The sequence below is a fragment of the Eschrichtius robustus genome, chromosome 1 (assembly GCF_028021215.1).
Source record: "Eschrichtius robustus isolate mEscRob2 chromosome 1, mEscRob2.pri, whole genome shotgun sequence".
Lineage (NCBI taxonomy): Eukaryota > Metazoa > Chordata > Mammalia > Artiodactyla > Eschrichtiidae > Eschrichtius > Eschrichtius robustus.
In genome coordinates this window covers 25,542,695-25,566,851 of record NC_090824.1, presented here as the reverse complement: position 1 = coordinate 25,566,851, position 24,157 = coordinate 25,542,695, and the positions used below count along the sequence as shown (strand labels likewise).

The window sequence follows — 24,157 nt, the reverse complement described above, 5'->3', positions numbered from 1 at the left end:
AACACACTTAAGGGTTGATTAATTAATGACAAAACACTCCATACTCTTCACTTCATCTTGTCTTCCCCCTTAAAGTCACTGTTTACTTCTTTCATCAATTACCGTCTCAGAAGATAAAACCCCGAGAAGCATTATATCCAAAGTAGTTGCGGTCCCTACCTGTAGGGTGAGGAATGGGGTTCTGGATCAGAGGCAGAAGCTGCTAGAGAGGTGACCTTGGTGACTTCTAGATCTTCATTGTCTAGAAAATCACGGGAAGAAAACTTCAGTACTGGAGAAGGAACACAATAATAATTATCTTGTATCTTTTTAAAAAATCTGGCAGTTTCAACCAACTTTCTCCTTCTAAAAATAATCTAGGCACAAACTTTATACTCTGGGAGGCCCAGTACATAAATTATTCAAGTCATCACATCCAAGTATTCTCAGACCATTATAACCCACTCATAAAAAAAAAATGTCATTTTCCAAAACAAGTCCCCACAGAATTCATCCTAATTCAAGGATCACATTTCACAGAAAGCAAATGGTTAAACTAGGCAGAACGTAGAGGACAGAATGGAATGTAGAATGAAATGAACGGGAATTCAGTGCCAAAGTAGAGAGTGCCACCTCTACATTCGATCAGCTTACATCACTGTATCCAGGGTCAGGTAAAGGATTTTTGTAATTTCATTCATTTACTCATTCACTCATTCACCAATGACTTACTGAATAACTGCTGGGCATCATCAAGGAATATGCAGGTGAAATGTACAACGAAGACCAGTTTCCCAGGCTCACAACAAGCCTGTGACTGGTATTATCATTGCCATTTTGCAGGTAAGGAAACTAAGGCATAGAGATAGGATGCAAACCCAGGCAATTATGCTCTTAACCATTAGGTGTTACTAAGTTTCATGGTGTATTCATTTAGCCTTTCCGTGAGCACTCAGAAAAGCATATGGTTTAGTGTGTTTACATAACGCCTGGTGAACCTCCTCTAGTTAAGACAGCAAAAAAACTGAAGCCCAAAGTTCACTTCTCAATATAAAATATAACTTATTGATGTAAACCTCAAACACTGAAAATTTCAGAGTTTGGTAGCAACATAAAAGTATAAATGACAGGTAAATATTTGTGTTCAACTTTAGTCTCATTTTTTTTTTGTATGTGAATAGGATCTTATTTTCTTTTTGTCAACTCACATTCTCATAGGTAGAAAGACCTTAGAGCTTATGTCACCTGATTTTCCTCTTGTGAGATAACAGAAAATACATATATTAGTTTCTGCCCCCAGTTCCTGGCACAGAACTAAAACCTTTATAATTCCCTAAGTGATTAGAGCACTATGAGTACCTTTTGTTCTACTATTTGGTCTTTGACTTTGGTTCCTGCCACAGAGTCCCTTAATCCCATGGAATTTCCTGGGTGATAACAATGTCTCTTGTTCTAAAGAGGTGCCTCTTGGGCCCCTAGATGGGGGCTGGTAACGAGAAAGACCAAGCCATGATTAGAAGCTTGGGATTTTCAACCCCACCACCCGTTCTCCAGAGAGGGGAGAGGGGCTGGAAATGGAGTTAATGATTGATCACACCTACATGATGAAGCCTTCATAAAAATCCCAAAAGTACTGGGTTTGGAGAGCAGCCAGCTCAGTGAACACATCTCTATAGCAGGAGGGTGACCCACCCCCAACTCTGTGGGGGCAGAAGCTCCTTCGCTTGGGACCCTCCCAGACCTCGCCCTCTGTATCTGACTGTTCATCTGTAACCTTTACCATATCTTTTCATAAACTGGTAAACATAAGTGTTTCCTTGAGTCCTCTGAGCTGTTCTGGCATTTAATCAAACCCAAGGGGGAGGAAGTCATGGGAACTACCAATTTGTAGTCAAGTCTGACAGAAGTTGTGGGTAACCTGGGGAACTACTACTGGCGATTGGCATCTGAAGTGGGATGGGAGCAATCTTGTAGGATTGAGCCCTTAACCAGTGGGATTTGACACTATCTCCAGGTAGATGGTGTTTAGAATTGAGTTAAACTGTAGGACACCCAGCTGGTGTTGCAGAATTGCTTGGTACAGGGAAAAAACTCCACACATCTGGTGTCAGAAGTGTTAAGAGTGTGGCTGTGTGAGAGAGTAAAGGAGAAACACAGGAGGACTGAGGTTTTCTTTACACCTCTCAACAAAGGAACTAAGACAAAAGTCAGACGTTCCCCAGGGTCCCCTAGTCTTCGAAGAGGCCCTTTTCACCAAGAGATAATGAGAATAGAAAGTTCTTCCCTATGTTGACCTAAGTAAAATTTGCTTCCTAATAAATTCTGCTCTTCGATCACTACTCCCCACAATATCCTTTCAAATATTTACAGCCTGCTATCACATTTCCTGCAAGTTCCTTCCCAGGCCTACCATCTCCAGCTCTCTCCATCATCTCTTTGTTCCATTTCAAGAAAAGAGCTAAAATGGACAACTTTTTCAGATGAGTTCTAAACCATGCAGAGTACATGGAGACAATTATCTCTTAATAAGGACACGGTATTTCTTGACGTAAGACATTAACTGGGCACTAGATTTTTTTAACTGCAAACTTACCCCGTTGGCCTAAATAAGTCAATCAAGATCTCCAAGGGCTTATAAAAATAAACTTATTCCAAGCTAAGTCTCTCCTATGCTCTATTTTTGAAACAGATTTTTGGAAAATAACTGACTTCTTAACTTAAATGCAGGACTTTATGTATCCATATTATTGATTTTAAATTAGGTTTTTGAAATGACACAAGTACATGCTTTGTGCATTGTAGAACAAATTAAATACAGATATGAAAACATTCTGCATTTACCCTTCCAGACTTTAATATACAAATAATCCATTATTCAGTGTAGAAAAATCAGGAAATACGGACAAGAAATAAACAAAACAACCAAACACAATCCCACTAGCCAAAAATAACCATTGTTAACATTTTGGTGCATATCCTTTCAGAAATATATTTATACATATACATACACATATATGTGCATATTTATATGTATTACATATATAGATAAATGTATACGTATATACATCTGTATATTTATATATTTTCCCCCTATCCCCAGCAACCAACTTTCGGTGGGGCATGGAGACCACAGGTTCTACTGGACAATACTGTACCATGAGTTGATCAGTTGGACTATAATACCTACTAGCCCAGGTATGAATACAGCTTTTCATTAATTATTCCATTAATGTTTCATAGTTTCTACTCATTCTAGGGCTCAGTACAAATATAAATGTATATATAATATTTATATATGTACATATTATATAAATATTTATATAAAAATTCTATTTATATACCTATATTTCTGAAAGGACATGTACCTAATGTTATTGAACATTATTCATGAAAATTTTTCAGGGTCAATAAAAAAGGGACTAAAACAATAATTTTAAATGGCTGCATATTATCCCATAGGCTGTACCATAATTTCTTTAACCAATCCCCAAGCCCCTATTGTTAGAGCTAGACTCTGTTTCAAATCTTTCCCTGTTACAGAGAATGATGTTATATTAGAGATGTCTACAACCCTCTCTTAAGAACTTTGCCTGTCCACAGCCTTGAAGGGGCAGTCCTGTGACCAGGGAACACTATGTTGCTATTGGTTTTGGGTGAACATCTGCCCCACAGTTTCCAATTCTCTTCCCCCAAGTCTGGGGTTGGTACCAGAGACCAAAACAAACTGTGAAGAGCCTCAGTCGGGTCAGGGACTGAGGCTACCTTTTGGAAGAAGCCTTTGCATGCCATGCAAAAGCAGATGACTAAGCAGAGGAGACAACTGTCAGAGACAGAAAATAATGCATTCAAGCAAAAAGAAACAAGGCGTGGTGGGGTCCAGGCAGCTGGTGTCAGGTGAGCCCGGATTAGGGACAACCAAAGAAAGCTGCACCTTGGCCTCCTCTGAGCCAAAAGCTGAGCGCTGGATTGTCATTTTATTATTTATAGAAGTTCTGGATACAAATTTTTGTCAGTTGTATGTTATAAATACCTGCTTCCACTCTGCGATTTACCTTTTCACTCTTCTAATGGTGTCTGTCCTTTGATGAACCAAAGTTCTTAATTTTAATGTAGTCAAAATTTATCAATCTTTTCCTTTATTAGTCTTTGTGTGTCCTGTTTAAGATGTCTTTCCCTACATTGAGATCAAGAAAATATTCTCCTTTATTATCGTCTAGGAGCTTATTGTAGTTCTTTTCACATTTTGATCTACAATCCAACTAGAGTTGATTTTTTGTGTTTATGGTGTGTGAGATAAGGATCAAGGTTTTTTTTCTTTTCCTTCTTTCTCTTAGGATATTCAATTTTACCAGCAATATTTACCATTCTTGCCCCACTACTCTACAGTACAATCTTTGTTGCAAATGAAAGATTTTGTTTCTAGGCTTTTATTCTATTCCTAGGGCTTAACTGGGCTATTCTGTAAAAGCCTTAAAATAAGTCTTGATTGTAAATCAACTATATTTCAATAAAACTTTTTTAAAAAAGTCTTGATACCTGATAGACCAAATCTTCCCATCTTGTTGTTCTTACTTGAGTGTCTTTGGTATTTATGGCCTTTCATTTCTATATATATTTTAGAACCACCTTGTCAAACTCCACCCAAAAGGCCCACCAAAACCCTCTAGGATTTTTACTGGGATTGTATTTTATCTATAAATCAAGTTGGGGAGAACTGACATCTTTACAATACTGAGTCTTCCAAACTAAGAATATGGTAGATCCTTCCATTTACTTATTCTTTAATTTCTCTCAATAATAATGTATTATAATCTTCTGCATAAAGTTTTTGTATATATTTTGTGAGATTTATTCCTAGGTATTTGAAGTTTCTTTACTCTATAGTAAATTACATATATATATATATATATTCTTTGCTAGTATACATGAATGCAATGGAATTTTCCATATTGACCTATATCCAACAATCTGGACAAATTTACTAATTTCAATAAATTATCTATAGATTCTTTTGGATTTCCATGTGCACAATCATTATCTGCAAACAACAGACTGAATAGGATTCCTTTATAATCCTCATATATTTTATTTTTCTTGCCTGACTGTTCTAGCTAGAATATCCAGTAAAATGATGAAAAGCAAGTGGTGAGAGTGGACAACCTTGTCCTATTCCTAATCTCAAAAGGAAAACTTTCAAATTTCCCCATTAAGTTTGATGCTGCTTGTAGGGATTTTGTAGATATGCTTTATCCAATTAAGAAAGTTTCCTTTATTCCTCGTTTGCTAAGAGTTTTGAATCATAAGTAGAGGCTGAATTTTACCACTTTTTTCTCCTTCTGCTAAACTGATCATTTTTATCCTCTACTGTATTAAAATGGTGATTATACAGCTGACTTTCTAAAAAAAAAAGTTAAAGCAACTTTGCATTCCTGGAAAAACCCAACTTGGTCATATATATTGCTGGATTCAGTCTGCTAATCTTTTGCTAATGACTTTTTGCATCTATGTTAATGAGGGAGATTAAACTGCAATTTTCTTTTCATCTAGGATCATTTTGATTCTGCCTAAAGAATTTAGTTACCTGTAGGTGATAAATCCTGTTTTTGATTGCCTGAAAATATCTTTATTTCACCTTCATTCTTGAAGACTATTTTCACTGAAAAAAATTCTATATTGGTAGTTATTTTCTTTCAGTATTCTAAAGATAATCTAGCTTTCACTGCTCTGTGCATAAGTCAGCTTTCAGTCTAATTACTATTCCTTTGAAGGCAAACTGTAATTTTTTTCTGGCTACTTTTAATATTTTGTCTTTGCTTTGGTTTTATAGCAGTTTTAATTTAATGTGTACCTACTGTGGATTATATACCCCCACCTGGGGTGTACAGGGCTTTGTGAATCTGTAGATTCCATTAGTTTTGGAAAATTCATAGCTATTATCTCATCAAACATTGCTTCTGTCCATTCTTGCTCTCCATACCTTCTAGGACTCCAATTATACAAATGTTAGACCTTTTTACCATATCCGCTATGTCTCATCTCTTTCCTGAATTTTCCATTGTTGTATTTTTACATATTTTCTTCTGACCTTTCTTCCAGTCCACTGTTCTCTCTTCAGGTCTAATAACTTGTTGTTAAACCTATCAACAGAATTCTTCATTTTCATCTGTATTTTTCAGTTACAGAATTGTTATTTGGTTCTATTTTTATAAATTTCAATTCTCTGCCAAATTTCTCAACTTTCTCTTTTACCTCCTTGAACATAATAAATATAATTTTTAATTGAAGTATAGTTGACTTACAATATAATTATTTTTTTAAAAAAATTTTATTTATTTATTTATTTATGGTTGTGTTGGGTCTTCGTTTATGTGCGAGGGCTTTCTCTAGTTGCAGCAAGTGGGGGCCACTCTTCATCGCGGTGCGTGGGCCTCTCACTATCGCGGCCTCTCTTGTTGCGGAGCACAGGCTCCAGACGCGCAGGCTCAGTAATTGTGGCTCACGGGCCTAGTCGCTCCGCGGCATGTGGGATCTTCCCAGACCAGGGCTCGAACTCGTGTCCCCTGCATTGGCAGGCAGATTCTCAACCACTGCGCCACCAGGGAAGCCCCACAATATAATTATTTTTAAGTCTGTATCTGGTAACTCCAAAATCTGATGCTCCTATGGATCCATTTTTACTGTCGTTTCTTTTGATTTTTGTTCATATTGTGTCTTTTCATGCATTTGGTCATTTTTGATAAATGCCAGAAATTGTTCTTGTAAAACTGTTTGTCAAAATAATTTGAAGACTACAGTGACCCTTCAGAAAAGATTTGCCTTTGCTTCTTCCACATACCTGGGGGCACTAGCACCCTGGGGTTAACTTAAATCCAATTTCATGAACTCAGATGTTTCTGAAGCTGAGCTGTAGTCTTTGCAATGGCCTGCTTCTAACTTACCCTTACTTCTAGAACATGGCCTTTCATGGTCCTAACCCAGAGAAAAGGGGGTTAACCAGGGTTCCCCCTACTTGATTAACCCCTGTTGCTTTAGTTCAGAGACGCACTTCCACAGTCTTGCCATTCAGCCTCCCCACTTAGGAGTCCAGCATATCCTCTCAGAGGAGAAAGGAACCCCAAATTGGACTCTCATCCTTGGACCTCTATCTTTATAATTCTGCCCTCACATGTATCATAGCCTAATAATTATTCATTATCTGACTAGCTGACTAGCTTTCCAGGATCTTCAAGCAGATGTTTATATTTTGACAATTATTTCCTAATTGTCCCCAGTGGGAGAAATAATCCCAATTACCTAGTCTACCGTTACTCAAAACAGAAACCTGCATTGCCTCTACCCTTTTCAGTTTTAAGATACCTTCGTGAATAAAATGGAAACAAAATAGAATTTTTACAAGTCTGCCTTCTTTCTGTCACTGGCTAACAGTATCAGCCTCTGTAAGTAGTGGATCACAATGAAGACTTCGATAAGGTTGAATTTTTAGACAGAAATGAAAATTAGCACAAGAATAAAGGAAGTCAGTAGTGGATTTAAAGAGTAACATAATAAAATAAGCTGTAAGGATATACTGTACAACACGGGGAACATAGCAAATATTTTATAATAACTATAAATGGAGTATAACATTTTAAAATTGTGAATCACTATATGGTACACCTGTAATTTATATATTATACTTCAATTTAAAAAAGAATTGTATGAAAATAATCCCTAAGGAGATTTACAAACTGTACTTCATAGAAACTTCATCTGAGATAAAAAACCCAGAAGAGGTCAGTTCCTGATGAGCAGAAAGGCAAAAAGAGATACATAGAATGGCTCCAACTTACAATATAAACACAGTGAAGAATCTCATGACATGCTTGTGTGTATTTTTTCTGAATAGGTAATATATGCACATTATTCAAAATTCAAAAAGCATAAAAGTATACAGTGAAAACTTCCTCCCATCTCAGTCCCTACCTCCAATGTTACTAGGTTTTGTATAGTCTTCCAGAGCTATTTTGCATCAAAAAAGTGTGTATGTGTGTATTAAAAGAATATATATATATATACTTTTTCACACAAATAATGGACATACTAGACATGCTAGCATACACGTTTTTTCTACTTAACATCTCAGAGACCTTTCCATAACTATATATAAAAAACTTCCTCATTCTTTTCCACAGCTGATTAATATTTCAATGGCTGGATATTCCATAATTTATTTAACCACTTCCCTATTGACATTTATGTCCTTTCTAATCTTTTACCATTACAAGCAATGCTATAATAACCTTGTGTCTGTGTCGTTAAATAGGTGTGTGATCTATAGGATAAACTCCTGGAAAAAAATGGATCAATGAGGACATATATTGTAATTTTGAAAGATATTGACAAATTGCCCTCCATAGCATTTGTATCAATTTCCACACCCATCAGCAATACATGAAAGTTTTTGTTTCTGCACACCGTTACCAACATAGTGAGATACTGAACTACCCAGCATAGTTACGATTTTCACTTCCCTTATTGTGAGTTAGGTTGAGCATCTTTCATGTGTGAAGAGCCACTTCTCATAGCATCTTAACAACTTAATGTATGCAGGGAAAAAAAGTGAAAAGAGATATTGCTTTTGATTTTTAAGTTTAAAGATATTCGCTAAACTATGTAAGAACTACTGGTAAAACAACTTGTAATTGGATTCAGAGAGGCAAGAAGTAAGAAAAGGAGAAAGAAATATATGTTTACTTCTAGAAGGTTAAAGTGTGGAAGATGCAGTCCTGTTTTAAAGAGAGAGAAAACAGGGCTTCCCTGGTGGCGCAGTGGTTGAGAGTCCTCCTGCCAATGCAGGGGATGCAGGTTTGGGCCCTGGTTCGGGAGGATCCCACATGCCGCAGAGCAACTAGGCCCGAGCTTCACAGCTGCTGGGACTGCGCTCTAGAGCCCGTGAGCCACAACTACTGAGCCCGTGCGCCTAGAACCCGTGCCCTGCAACAAGAGAAGCCACCGCAATGAGAAGCCCGCGCACCGCAACAAAGAGTAGCCCGCGCTCGCCCGCCGCAACTAGAGAAAGCCCGCGCGTAGCAACGAAGACCGAAGGCAGCCAATAAATAAATAAATTAATTAATTAATTAAAAAAAAAAAAACAACAGAAACCCAAAAACCACTGGGGCTCTTTGGCATAGACTTCCACTCTTTTGCTCCACCTAATATAGTAACCACCAATTTTTAAATGTTAATTGAACTCGAAATAGCCACAGATAAGCAACATTTCCATCACTGCAGAAAGACTTACTGCACTGCTCTAAGTCCTACATAAGAATAATGAACAAGTTCACCTGACCTGTTTGCAGTCCTGACGTCTACATGCATTGATAGCTCTCAGGGTCATATATACCAGACCAAGTTCTGCTCACTTCAAGGTCATAACAGACTTTGCCCTTTATTTTCCCCAAAGCTCCCTAAACTTAAAAAACAAAAAAAAAACAAAAAAAAAAACAACGAAAGAAAGAAAAGGCCTGTTCTTAAGTGATGTAACATATGCCTCAGAGAGTTTCACTATATAAAGAGTGTTCTCTCTCTCCTCTTGGGAACTGAAGGACCCAGGTGCCCCCAAATAAAAGACTATTAAAAACAATTACAGTTCATAAAACAACAAGAACACTATGACCAATGGAGAGCTTAGTTCAGAAGAACAGCAACATTTTTCTTACTTTATAACCAAAACTGCAGCTGACAAACACGAAGACCCTCAAAAGGTATTCTTTGCCTAGAATACTTTTAAAAAACAAGTCATGGTTATTCTGGATAATTATAAATTCCTGCTTTGAAGGAACAAGACACATTGAAAAAAAATCAAAACCCTTAATTCAATAACAACTGAATGTCCAATCTCATTTCTTATTGCTGAGAGAATGACAGAAACTTCTTTTGTTGTTATTGTTGTTTTTGGCCGCGTGGCATGTGCGATCTTAGTTCCCCAACCAGGGATCGAACCTGCTCCCCTGGCAGTAGAAGCATGGAGTCTTCAACCACTGGACCACCAGGGAAGTCCCCCGAAACCTCTTTTGATTTCATTCTTAGGCCTCTATTGCTTACTCATTGGATCATTTTCCAGAGGAAGGTGGCAGAAAGATCCAATCAAACAAACTGCTAGTTCCAAGCAGTGTTTTGAGTTTACTCCCAAGCCTATACAACTCTGAGTTGCACTACTGCACACCACTTTGGAAACCCAGCTGTGTGTGTGTGTGGTGTGGTTTGCACACCACTTTGGAAACCCAGCTGAACTCTAACTCAAGGTTTCTCAACAGCTGCACTACTGACATCTGGGCCAGATAATTCTTCATTGTGGGGGCAGTTCTGTGCATTGGAGGATGTTTAGCAGGTTTGCTGGCCTCTACCCACAAGAGGTCAGTAACAGTGCTCCCCCTCCTCCCCAACCCAAATTGTGACAATCGAAATGTCCCCTGGGAGAGGCAAAATCGCTGCTGGTTGAGAACCACTGCTTTAACCTAAAGAGCATTCTTGATATCTCAACCCTAATTCCTCATATTCATTTGATGCTCCTTCGGGTCTGTGTTGAGACTTTGTCTCACAATCCAGCAAATATTTACAGAACCTCTAGGACACATCAAGGACTCTAGGAGAGAAACAGACAAGATAGATTCTGTCCCTACCCTTAAGCTGGCTTCTTGGGGGTACGTACATAAAGAATTGTAATAGGGACTTCCCTGGTGGTCCAGTGGTTAGGACTCTGTGCTTCCACTGCAGGGGGTGAGGGTTCAATCCCTGGTCAGGGAACTAAGATCCCACATGCTGCACAGCGTGGCAAGAATTGCAATAAAAGACACCCAATTATATAAAGTTTTGAATTGTCGATTTTTCTTCCTGGGTACTCTCATCTTACCAAACTAAAAACCCCTAGACAGCAAAGACCATAACCTGCCCTAGAATACCAATACTTGATTAATGGCCAATAAAAATAAAAAATAAACTGTTCTGAACTTCATCATAACAAGGTGACAATTTCAGACAGACAGTAAAAACCCCACACCTCACTTGGGCAAATAAGTTAACTTCTCTCAGCTGTAGTTTGTTCTTCTGTAAAATGGGGAGGAAATGACTGTTGACAGGATTAAGTCAGATAATACAAGGAAATCTTTTTCCACATTCTGGCACAGAGTAAGCATTCAATTAATGTAAGTTATCATTACTATTATTTTATTAGCTATTTTATTAGCAACAAATCTTACCTCAAGGGGAAGAGCTTGCTCTGGGCTACAATAACAAACCCCTACATGACATAAAAGAAATCAACACTCACCCTGCTTTCTGAGGGCAAGAGGAAGAAAGTAATCATAAGTATTTCCATCTACATCCTGGGAGGAAAATGTGAACGCAGGAACCAATTACAAGGTTTGTGGGTGGGGGGAGACACACCAGAGACAAACCCACTATCCTCCAATACATTCCTGGACTATTCTTAAGACCTTTCTGTTTAAAATGCTTGGGTATATTTGCCACAAGGATCTAAAGAGGAAGTAAAAAAAAAAAAATCCTTAATTTATAAATATTAACACATGCAAGGGACAGATGTTTATGACTTTCTAAGTGTTCATTTGCTTAATCGTTCAGAAAGTATGCTTAAAATTTCTATTGTTATAATGTTAAATACATGCCAGTAATTCTGAATTTACTACAAAGCATAAGAAGGAAAAAAGACAACAATTGTTAGATATTTTAAAGTAAGAGAATATAAAGTCACATGAAAAAGCTGGGTGATTCAAAGGTGTGTGTGTGTGTGTGTGTTTGACCCAAGCAGCATTAGGAAATGGGAGATATTTAGGATGAAGTAAAAGATGGGGAAAGTCACCATACCCGAAGATACACATCCAGGAACACCTCCTCTGACAGCACGTGGAGTTTCGGTGAGAAAAAACAGACCTCTTATTCTCATAATGGATAATATCAGTTTAGTGTGTACCGTGGCTTAGGCACCAAGTGCCTCAAACATAGTGGTCCATGCAATCTTATAGTGCCCACATTTTATAGGTGAGGAAACAAACACAGATTAGTGACTTGCCCAAGTAAATTAAAGATTCACACTCCAACCCAGGCATCATGGCACCACCTCTACCGCTATACTTCATGGTGTCTATTTTAATTTCAGAACTGGAAATTTAATTTTTACTTGCTACTTAGTGAGACCAGTACTCTCCCCCTACCTACCCTTCCGTATTTCAAATGAGCATCTTTTTAGTTGCATCCTGTGTGGTGATCATAAGGAGGTTTGGAAGGTAAAAGTGTAATCGCTGGACACTTTCGCCTTCGGACACTGACAATGAAGTAATCCACACGGAGGAACTAGCGTGGGTAGAAGTAAGACAGTCTCCGGAACAAGAGGAGGGTCCCGGAGAATGAGGGAGGTCGCCAAAGTTCCTATTTCGGCCCCGATTTCCTGCCTTGGCTCTGGCCGCTACGTTCATTCAAGAGACCCCAGAGCCCACCTATTTGCAACCGCGCTTTTCATCTCGCCCACTCTGAGAGGCGGAGAGGATGGATGCGAGGTGAGGCGCGGGGGCCTATATGCAGGGAGGCTAGAGCAAACGGGATTCTGGACAGACGAAGGCGAGGCTGCCTATTCGGATGGGGGCAGAGAGGCGCGTGGAAAGGCTGGGACCTGGGACAGAGGTGAGGATTGGGGTGGGGAGCCAGAAGCAGGGGCAGCGAGGCCGGTGGGGTCGGGGTCGGCAGCCAAGGAGAGATGGGCAGGCGTGCTGAAGCTGAAGAGGCGCCAGGGTCAGAGATGCCCTATCACTACCATCCGGGCTGTTCTGAGAAAGGAAGCGGGGCAGGAACCAAGGCATTTCGAAACAGGAGTAGAAAATAATCTCGAGTGAAGACCAGGCCCGAAGGATGGCAGCGGCGGGGGCGGGAGTTGCGGCCCGGGGGAGCGGGGCCCGGGCAGGAGCCAAGGCAGGGGCTCCGGGGCTCCGCGCGCGAAGGGGCTGCCCAGGCCGGTCCGCTCCTCCGGGCAGCGCGGGGCAGAGCGCGGCCGAGCCTCGCACCGAGGTGCGGGGCCCCGAGGCCGGCGGCACCCACCCGCCGGAGCCCGGCCTTGCGTACCTGAGGCGGCCGCCTGGCTCCCCTCCACTCCCGGGCCGTCCCCGACGCCGCGCGCCGGCCCTCGGCGGGCTGCGGGGCTCCAGACGCCCGGCCCCTCAGCCGCCCGCCGGTCCGACATCTGCAGCCCGCGTCCGCAGCGCCTCCGCAGCCTGCCGCAAGTGGCTCCGGAAAGAGCCGAAGGCCCAGCGCGCCGGGAAGAGCCGAGCGGAGCCTGCGGGCCGGAAGGGGCAGCGCGTCGGCCCCCGAGCGGTCGCGAGAGCTCTGGCTAGCGGAGGCCTGCGACGCGGGCTCGGGGAGGGTTACTGCGTGCTTATGGTCGCAGGTTTTTAAAGTCAGTGCTTGAAAGAACAAACGAAACCTGGGGAAGATTCCGTGAGACCCGGCCGGAAGTCATGGTATCCATAGACACGCTATCGGAAATTGGGGTTGCTAGGAGGCCTGGGCGCGTCGGCTAGTCTGCGTCACGGCTGAAGTCCCAGAAGATTACGATTCCGGCCCCGGTGAAGATGAAGACCTGCAGCCTGAGAGACCAAAACTTCAGTCTCTTAAGGTGACTGAAGATGTCGAATCAGGCAGCATGACAGAGGCAGTCCCGGAGCTGCCTGTAGAGACTGACCAAGAGCCACAACCAGAGACGGAAGAAGAGGGCTTCAAAGAGGAGACACCGGCAAGTGCTAAGAATATACACCTACGCCTGAAACCCACCTGGACGTCCGAGGAAGAGGCTCCCCACAAGTCCAAGACAGACCTTTCTAGCGAGATTGAGCTAGGGATTCCCAAAAAGGTAAAGTCGAAGACATCCAGACAGATAGAAGTAGAGCTTTTCAAGGATTTGGAGGTCCCTGTGGACGAAAAGCGTGGGGAGCCAGAGGAGGAAGCCAAACCAGATGTCGCAGAGGATATACTACGAAAGGAAACTGAGGTTCCAGGGGCCACAATCAGTGAGACAAGATTAGAGTTACTAGAGGGGACCAAACCAGAGGTTTGGGAGGAGTCACTTAGAGAGCAATATGGAAAGACAGGTCTGGAACCTACAGAGCAGACCAAACCGGAATTTCCAAGTGAGAAACCAAGAAAATCAATTGAAGAGGCAGATCTGCAGCCACCAAAGATGACCACACCAGAGATTCCAGAGGAGACACAAAGTAAGTCACCTGAGGAGAAAAGGACAGAGCCACCTGGGCAGGCCAAACCAGAGTTTCCAGAAGAGGAACCAAGTATGTCTACTGAGGAAACACAAAGAAAGTCAACTGAAGAGAAAATTCCAGAGCCACTAGAAGAGATCAAATCAGAGTTTTCTGAGGAAAAATCAAGAAAACCAATTGAGGAGACAGTTCTAGAGCCATCAGGAAAGACCAAACCAGAAGTTCAAGAGGAGACACAAAGAAAGTCAACTGCAGAGAAAGTTCTAGAGCCACCAGAGGACACCAAACCCCCAGATCAAAAAGATAAGCAGAAAAAATCAACTGAGGAGACAGGCCTAGCACCATCACAGAAGTCCAGATCAGAGGAGACACTAAGAGAGTCGACTGAGGAGAAAGTTCCAGAGCCACCAGAACAGACTAAACCAGAGTTTCCAAAGAAAGAACCGAGAAAGTCAACTGAAGAAACAGGTCAGGTACCACCACAGAAGATCATACCAGAGGTGCAAGAGAAGACACAAACAGAGCCAACTAAGAAGATAGATTCAGAGTTACCATATAAAGCCAAACCACTACTTAGAAGAGAGACACGTGTAGAATTTGCCAAGGAAGATAGGCCAGAACCAATCAGACTTACGCATTCTGTAGACAGGGATGAGCCAGAGTACTCTGACTATCAAACAAGAAAGTTGTTAGTAAAAGAAACTAAAGATGTTTCAAAAGACTCTGTGTTAGAGTCTCTTCCAATAAGTGAAGTAGACTCAGTGAATACAGATTATGAGTTTTCTAAAGAACTCCAAAATCTGTTTCAGCCTTCTGATACCAATTATGAATTCTACTCATATTTCTCTGAGTCTCAGAGGAATTTAAAAGAGTCCTCTAATGAAAAGAAAGATCTGTCCCCAGTGTCAATGACACTGGTACATAAAGATAAAGAAACCCAGCCAAAAAAAAGTACTGACCTACAATTTGAGTATCTTGAATGGAGCCCAGAGAAAGTTGCAGAGTGGATTTGCCAGCTAGGCTTCCCTCAATACAAGGTATACAAAAATAACATTTTTTGAAATCATATACTCTCATTCCTCTACCTCTTATTCCTCTATCCTTACCTGAGCTTTTGCATCTTCACTAGAAGGAGTGTAGAAGAGGCATGGACTATGGTAGAGGTAACTTGGATTTTAATTTTGGCCTTTCCACTGATACACACATATTTGTATATTGGGAGAGGAAGGAAAGGTCACATTTGTTTGTTTTTCCTATTCATCACAGTGATTATACTTCTCTGCAATCCTTGAATAAAGACTAAGAAATTTATGTAGGTTTCTTTTCATAGAAATCTGTATTTCTAAAAAGACTTCATCCAAGGTAGACTTTTTGGTACTTTGTTGGGTTGTTTTAGTAGCAACTCCCCTAACTTGAACTTGTACTATTAATCTTAGTGTCTGCCCCAAATGTGTTATATGTATCATGATCACCTAACAGTACTAATTTATATAGCCAATTAACCAAGGATAGTTTTCTTTTTAAAATAGGGTGAATCCTATTATTTCACTGCCAACTGTGTTCCAAAAACAAAACAAGATCTGAAATCTTTGGTACCACTGTACTTAAAAATGTAGTTGAGGCAAGAAAGAAGCACTGGTTGTATCGTGCCAAAAAAAAAAAAAATTAAGCAGCAGTATGAAATTTAATCAAGAGTTTAGATGGAAAATATGTGGGATTATTAAATTAAAATTTTTTCTCAGTACAGAGCTAGAGACAAACATGATTTATTTATTCCTCCTCCCCTCCCTCCCTCTTTCCTTCCTTCCCACCTCCTTTTCTCTTTCTTGCTTTTTTTCTTCTGGTATTTGCTGTGCATCTTTTGAGTGATGTTCTCATTGTACTGACAGGAGTGTTTTACCACAAACTTCATCAGTGGCCGAAAACTCATCCACGTAAACTGCTCGAACCTCCCTCAGATGGGTATAACAGATTTCGAGGACATGAAGGTGAGTTGTGTATAGTTTCCCACTAGAGCACTGAAACAGTGCTACCATCTATCTCAAACCATCCTCCTTTTATTCCAGCCTGGCCTCCAATTTCTCCCAACGGTGTTATCATACTCCTAGGTTCCCAGGCTCAGAGTGGTTGCTTCCTCTCTTTCCTTTGATCCCCACAAAGATCCCAAGAACTATCAGTTCCTCCTATAGCATCTGGTTTTCTCCATTCCCACTTGTTCAGACCTTTATCAGACCTTTACTAGAATGTACTTAGAATGTTCCGGTAGCCTGCTTTTAGCCTCTGTCTCTAGGCCCTTTGGATTCACGGACCCTGCTTTTAGACTCTCACCTTCCAACTATTTATACAGCGTACTACTCAAAGCTTCTTTGGATCCCCTCTACTTACAAGGTAGTCTCAACTCCTCAGCTTAGGATTCAGGGCCCTCCACAAGTTTTCTGCCACCACCGTTCTCTCGCCTGGTACTCTTCTATGTGAACCTTCTGCCTCAGCCTCACAGGTCCAGCTCACACCCTCACAAACCTGTCTTGTGCATTCCTCCCTCTACATCTTTGCTCAGTTCCCCCCCTCCCCGGCAAGACTAATATGAATCTTAACCATCCCTCAGGACCCAACTCAATTCTCATCTCCCCATGAAGTCTTTCCTGATCTTCCCAGCCCACAGTAACCTCTCCTCCAAAGCTCTCATACATTTTATGTCTCTAACACCTACAGAAATGACTCACCTTTCCCTTTGTTCTTCCTACAAAATACTAAGATGACCAGAGAAGGTATAGGTGAGACTGGTGAGGGGTGCAGGAAGAAAGAAACACTAATTTTTTTTCTTTTCTTTTTTCATGGAAAGACATTTTAAATATAGCAGTGTGTACATGTCAATCCCAAACTCCCAATCTACCCCTCCCCTCCTCGCTGGTAACCATAAGTTTGTTCTCTAAGTCTGTGAGTCTGTTTCTGTTTTGTAAATAAGTTCATTGTATCGTTATTTTTAGATTCCACATATAAGCAATATCATATGATATTTGTCTTTCTCTGTCTGACTTCACTTAGTATGATAATCTCCAGTTCCATCCATGTTGCTCCAAATGGCATTATTTCATTCTTTTTAATGGCTGAGTAATATTCTATTATATGTACCACATCTTCTTTTATCTGTTCATCTGTTGATGGACGTTTAGGTTGTCTCCATGTCTTGGCTATTGTAAACAGTGCTGCAATGAACACTGGGGTGCATGCATCCTTTTGAACCATGTTTTTCTCTGGATATATGCCCGAGTGGGATTGCTGAATCATACAGTAGCTCTACTTTTAGTTTTTTAAGGAACCACCACACTGATCTCCATAGTGGCTGTAACAATTTACATTCCCACCAACAGTGTAGGAGGGTTCCCTTTTCTCCACACCCTTGCCAGCATTTATTGTTTGCAGATTTTTTGAAGATGGCCATTCTGGCAGGTGTGGGGTGATACCTCATTGTAGTTTTGATTTGCATTTCTCTAATGATTAGTGATGTTGAGCATCCTTTCATGTGTTTGTTGGCAATCTGTATATCTTCTTTGGAGAAATGTCTCTTTAGGTCTTCTGCCCATTTTTTGATTGAGTTGTTTGTTTTTTTGATATTGAGCTACATGAGCTGTTTGTAAATTTTGGAGACTAATCCTTTGTCAGTCTCATTGTTTGCGACTATTTTCTCTCATTCTGTGGGTTGTCTTTTCGTTTTGTTTATGGTTTCTTTTGAGTTTAATTAGGTCCCATTTGTTTTCTATTACTCTGGGATATGGATCGAAAAAGATATTGTTGCTATTTATGTCCAAGCGTGTTCTGCCTATGTTTTCCTCTGTTTTATAATAACCAGTCTTACATTTAGGTCTTTAATCCATTTTGACTTTATTTTTGTGTATGGTGTTAAGGAATGTTCTGATTTCACTTTTTTACGTGTAGCTGTCTAGTTTTACAGCACCGTTTATTGAAGAGACTATCTTTCCTCCATTTTATTTTATTTATTTATTTTTTAAGAATTTTATTTTTATTTATGGCTTTGTTGGGTCTTCGTTTCTGTGCGAGGGCTTTCTCTAATTGCGGCAAGTGGGGGCCACTCTTCATCGCAGTGCATGGGCCTCTCACTATCACGGCCTCTCTTGTTGCGGAGCACAGGCTCCAGACGCGCAGGCTCAGTAATTGTGGCTCACGGGCCCAGTTGCTCCGCGGCATGTGGGATCCTCCCAGACCAGGGCTCGAACCCGTGTCCCCTGCATTGGCAGGCAGACTCTCAACCACTGTGCCACCAGGGAAGCCCCTTTCCTCCATTTTATATTCTTGCCTCCTTTGTTGTAGATTAATTGGCCATAGGTGCATGGGTTTATTTCTGGGCTTTCTATCCTGTTCCATTGATCTATATTTCTGCTTTTGTGCCAGTACCATACTGTTTTGATGACTTAGTTTTGTAGTATAGTCTGAAGTCAGGGAGCCTGATTCCTCCAGCTCCGTTTTTCTTTCTCAAGATTGCTTTGCCTATTCGGGGTCTTTTGTGTCTCCATACAAATTTTAAGATTTTTTGTTCTAGTTCTGTGAAAGAGAAACACTGATTCTTCTCACCTGGCCAAGGGAGCACTGGAAACCACTATCCTGTCTTTCTCATTTACAGTGATGCACTAGCTTGGTAAAAAGGGGAGAGAAAGTCAATCTTATTTATTCTAGGGACAAGCTAGACAAGATAGCACTTACTTCAGCTTTCTGTCTTAGAAAATAATTCACAAAATATTTTAAACTATTCACTCCATCAGGTGAACAAAAGAACTCTGTGATAAATATTTGGAGAAGAATATAGATGAATTGCTTATTCCTTTCATATGCATGATTTTATGTTACAAAGTAGAGCCTTATAAGCTTAATAATATCTCAGGAATTTTATTACACCTGCCTTATTGCAAGCTATTTAAATAGCACAATTCATAACATGTCAGCAATCGTCACTAAACAAAAGTATTTTTCTTTTTTTTAAATTTTCAAATGATTTTAGCTTTACAGAACAGTTGCAAAGATAGTACAGAGAGTTCCCATATACTCTTTTTTTAAAACAATATTTATTTATTTATTTTTTTGCTGCGTCGGTCTCAGTTGCAGCACGTGGGATCTTTCATTGTGGCACACGGGCTCTGTAGTTGCAGCACTTGGGCTCTCTAGTTGTGGCGCATGGGCTTAGTTGCCCTGCGGCATGTGGGATCTTAGTTCACTGACCAGGGATTGAACTGGCGTCCCCTGCATTGCAGGACCAATTCTTAACCACTGGACCACCAGGGAAGTCCCCCATATACTCTTAACCCAGCTTATCCTACCTAATGTTAACATCTTATGTAACCATTTATCAAACCATTTATATATTTATCAAAACTAAGAAATTAACACCAGTACAGTACTATTAAACAAACTACAGACTTTATTCAGATTTCTGCAATTTTTCCACTGATGTCCTTTTTTCGTTCCAGGATCCAGTTGGGGATACTGTCTTGTATTTAGCTGTCATGTTTCCTTGGTCTCCTCCAATATATGTCAATTTCTTGATCTTTATCTTTCATGACCTTGACACTTTGAAGAGTAGTGATCAGGTATTTTGTAGATTTCCCTCAGTTTGAGTTTGTCTCGTGTTTCCCTTGAGATTATGCTTTGGGGGGAGACTATCACAGAGATGATGAGCCCTTCTCATCTAATCATATCAGGGAGTACATGGTATCAATGTGATTTATTACTGGAGATGTTAACTTTGATCAGTTGGTCAAGGTGGTGCCTGCAGGTTTCTTCACTACAAAGTTACTGTGTTTCCCTTTTCATATTCTATTCATTAGAAGTGAGTTACTGAGTCCAGCCCATACTCAAAGAGAGGGGAATTAATCTCCACCTCCTGGAGGGAAGAGTATCAAAGAGTTTATGGACATAGAGTAAATACCACAGTAATAGATATACTGGGGGAGGTAGTTTGAGGCTATGCAAATTACCTGTTTCTTCTTAAAGTTTTGCCTACTAATTTTTAGCATTCATCAGTGTATCTTGCCTGCATCAGTTATTACTATGTTGTTCTAATGATGATTTTCTATTTCCTCATTCCTTCCGTGTTTAATTGGAACTCTGCTTAAGGAACTCTTCTGTTTAATTGTCCCTTCTTCCCTATTTGGGAACTCTTTCAGTTTGTCTCCTGTGTCCTTTTGACATGTTCCTGTCATTTTATTTTATTTTTTAGCATTTTCTGGCACTACACTTTACTTCAGACTCATTTTCTATTTTCCTTGCTACAGCCCTAGAAGCAGGCATGTCTCCAAGGAGCCCTGGTTGCTTTTATTAGAGAATGGTATTTAGAAACCAAGATGTGGTCACTAGTTGTGCTTGTTGCTACTGAGGTGTTACTGCTTCTAGGCACCCTCAGCAGAAGCATGTAGGAAATATATGTATATATACTAACCCATGTATACACAAATATTTATCTTATTTCTGTAAGCATGTGTTCGTACTGATATCCCTGACTCTAGTCCATCGCCACAGGGTTCATACTAGCTTTCATCCTTCCTACTCCCTACCCCACTTTGCTTCTTTATAACTTCTTTCTCTGACGGTGAGAAACCTGGCTCTGCTTATTTATAAATATGTATCCTTATGAGAAACAAATTTACCAAAAGAGTACAGTATTTGTGTATGGTTCTTTTTGTCATTAGCCTTACGCTAACTAGACAAAGCACTGTTTTTCAAAGTTAAAGTTATTTAGGTCAGCTCCTTTCTTCCCAGCCCCCTTCAGTGAGATTATGTCTTAATTTGTAATAAAGTTAGATTCATCTGCCCAGAGTTTATATTCCATCATGGGTTCCCACAACATCCTGGCTTTTAAAAATTTTACGTGCAGTAAAGTCACTCTTTTTAGTATACAGTTCTGTGGGTTTTGACAAATGCACAGGGTCATGTATCCACCACCACAGAACTGTATAGAACGATTCTATCACCCTGAAACTTCCCGTGTCCCCACTGTAGTCAGCCTATCCCTCCATCGAATCCCTGGCAACCATTAATCTGTTTTTTGTCCCTATAGTTTTACCTTTTCCAGAATGTCACACGAATGAAATCAATATGTAGGCCTTGAGTCTTGCTTCTTTCCCTTAGCAAAATGCATTTAAGATTAATCCACACTGTTATATGAATCAACAAGCAGATCTTAAGAACATTATACATCTGCTTTAATAATGGTATTTTACCTATCTAAAATGTACTCCTAATGGGCAGTTTTGCATCAGGTTAAGAATTGTCTGTGGTGTGAATTTTCCAGCCTTGTAACTATGGCCAGTAGTTTTAAACAAACAAAAATCCATTCCACGTACTCCTTTGACTGTGTTCTAGCAGCAATTTCACGGACTACATTCTCACCCAGAGGCAGAATATGAATTCAAATAGCAGTGTTATAACAGACCTGCAATTAAAACTAGACTTTGAAAATGCAATGACAGTTTAGGATATCAAGTGGCATGGTACTCAATGAATACAAAGTATGTTTTAGAGACACTGAAATTGTGGCAAAAGATATTTTAAAAGAATATACAAGTATAGGCACTAATGAAATAACTGGAACTTTAATGTCTGCTTTTTAGTGTTTGAGATTTCTTTCCAGGCAAATAAATTGAATAACTGAGTAATGATTTTTTTCTTAGTTGAATATTAACTGAGCCCCTTATAAAGTTATTTATTAACCTTCCTAGAGAAAGTCATGGCTCCTAATCTGAACATATTATCTGCTCATATCGTTGGTCAAATTGCTCAGCCAAAAAAAAGAAATGAACCCATCCATGGCTATCTGATGCAAGGGCCTAGAAACATCTTTAAGTGGTACTTTTAAAAAGATAAATCATGTGATGTTTCTCTTAAGAACTGTGTCTTGATAATGCCAGGGTAGGAAGCCTTTCAATGTGTTATTTCATTATTATTTCCCCATAGAATTAGCTTAAGGGGTTAGCATTCAAGAGGTCTAGGAAGCTAAGTAAAACTTACTTGATTTAGTTGTATTTTCAGGTTAATCCCATTAAAAAATTATCCTTGCATTACAGGTAATTTCTCAGCATACCCGGGAGCTACTGGGAATTGAAGAGCCATTATTCACACGCTCCATCAGCCTTCCCTACAGGGACAATACCGGTTTATTTTTAGAGCAAAAATGTCATAGTGGAGTTAAATCTGATTCCTTGACCTTGTCTGAATTTGTGCAAGCAGTGGGATTACAGGATTATGCTCCAGAAATAACCACCCCTGAAGAGGATGCAGCATTATATTCCATTGAACCATAGGGCAAGCCGTTTCACTTAGCTTGAAAATCAAATTGAATTATGTGGGGGAAGAAGTGTGGTATTTCTGCATTTTCTTTTTCTCTTCATTCAGGATCAGAGTTAGAACTGCTGGCTCCATTCCTAGTTATGCCACTGACTCACAGCACCTTCCCTTTATTTGTGTGTCAATTTAGTCCCTTGTTAAAACAAAGATAGCAATATTTCTCTTTCTGGGTAATTGTAAGAATTCCTGATAAATTCTAGTACTTCATCTGGTAGTAGGAACATGTTGGAGAAACAGACTAAAAGTAAAATCACCTGCCAACCCAGATAATCCTCTTCATAAGTGCAGACAAGGAAACAGTTTTATTATTGAATCAGCATAAAATCAGACTGTGATGCACATTACAGGCAGGCCACTAAAGAGATTGCCAAGACAAGGAAATCTCACCCTTCTATATGGCCAGGCAGATATAATCCATTATTTACATGTTAACTGTCTGTATCCAAAGGAAAAATAAAAGTTCTCAAATCTTTGTGACAAACAGAAAGTTACTACCTGGAGCCAAGCACTTAGGCTAAACCCCCAGAGTCAGGGAGACAAAGTGCCATTCTTCTAAATGCTCACATTTCAAAGAGGTGGCTCCAAGGGCCCCCTCCCCCAAAAGACAGTCCTGGGATGTAAAACTGGCAGAAGGTTTATTCACCTTTTTAGAAGATTAGCATACGTCTCGAAAACAGAGAAAAAGGATTTATATTACAAGTTTTTAAAAGGAAATGTGTTATGAAAAAGGAGGGGGGAAGTTCTCATTCCTTTTTGGCATCAGAGAACAAAATTTTAAAAATATTTTTTTAGATTTGTATTTACCTGTTAAAACAACATGGCTTATAGAAGTATATCATTGACCATGGACTAGGGTCTGGGGTTTGTTTACAAGGCGTTTTATGTGGTAACTCCAGACTTTTATAAAATGAAATTCAGACCAGAGTCTACCTGTGACTGGACTGTTCAAAAGAAATTAAAAATACTTCTTGTTGCTTGAATGACTCCGATTCCTCTCTAGTTTTATAGACTAACTTCTCTTTCTCTTCCCAGCCACACTTCTTAATCCTAAGAACCACTGTAGGGCTACCATAATCCAGAAGCGCAATGATGTACCCTATCCAGTTCCTTACATCTGAATGAATAGTCAAAGGAATCCATTTTTTTTCCTACTGAGAGAAAGAACAGTGCCTCAAATTAGCATTCATGTCACGTGTTAATGTTTGATGATGAACCTAATTTTTTTCCCAAGTGGACTAGCAAAATTTTATCTTATACCATTTAACACCATACCATTGAGTCTGCTTGGCTCACAAGCATGCAAAAAAGAAAAATGTAAATGATTAACCTAAGACCATGGTGGTTTACATGTAGAGTGAATGGTTTTGTTCCAAAGCGCTTTAGCATTTGGCAAACAATAGTTCTGTTCAGTGACAGAGCATATTCAGCGCCATGCTTTCTCAACTTTATGGTTACTGCTATTGTTTTCTACTCTATTATAATTGACAAAGTAATTGCAAAACATGAAATAAATTTGAACTGTAGGAATAAAATATATTTTGCAGAATTATTTTTAGCCATTTAATATAAAT

The 24,157-nt window shown here is 40.0% G+C and overlaps 2 protein-coding genes across 4 annotated transcripts in view; one reads left to right on the top strand and one right to left on the bottom strand.

Annotated features, from left to right (window-relative positions):
• Window positions 1-13,484, bottom strand: part of TMED8 (transmembrane p24 trafficking protein family member 8) — a 30,875-nt gene extending 17,391 nt beyond the window's left edge. For 2 of the 3 annotated variants that reach the window (XM_068542007.1, XM_068542010.1), the window contains exons 1-2: window positions 13,090-13,484; window positions 160-241 (exon numbers count right to left, since the gene is read on the bottom strand). In XM_068542007.1, coding sequence (XP_068398108.1) covers window positions 160-241; window positions 13,090-13,207 — 200 coding nt within the window. In that variant the 5' untranslated portion in view covers window positions 13,208-13,484. Of the gene's footprint in view, window positions 1-159; window positions 244-13,089 lie in introns of those variants that run through there. The other variant, XM_068542012.1, reaches the window with a different exon arrangement.
• SAMD15 (sterile alpha motif domain containing 15) lies at window positions 13,441-23,566 on the top strand. The gene is made up of 3 exons (XM_068542004.1): window positions 13,441-15,271; window positions 16,124-16,222; window positions 22,307-23,566. Exons 1-3 carry the CDS (start codon window positions 13,667-13,669, stop codon window positions 22,541-22,543), a joined length of 1,941 nt encoding a protein of 646 aa, XP_068398105.1. The 5' UTR covers window positions 13,441-13,666; the 3' UTR covers window positions 22,544-23,566.
• The last annotated feature ends 591 nt before the right edge of the window (window positions 23,567-24,157 follow it).

Bases quoted from the DNA above. Each gene is read 5' to 3' on its own strand.
- SAMD15 (XM_068542004.1), top strand. From the start codon at position 13,667: ATGACAGAGGCAGTCCCGGAGCTGCCTGTAGAGACTGACCAAGAGCCA. The intron at 15,272-16,123 runs GTATACAAAAAT...TTGTACTGACAG, and splicing joins TAGGCTTCCCTCAATACAAG to GAGTGTTTTACCACAAACTT. The intron at 16,223-22,306 runs GTGAGTTGTGTA...CTTGCATTACAG, and splicing joins CAGATTTCGAGGACATGAAG to GTAATTTCTCAGCATACCCG.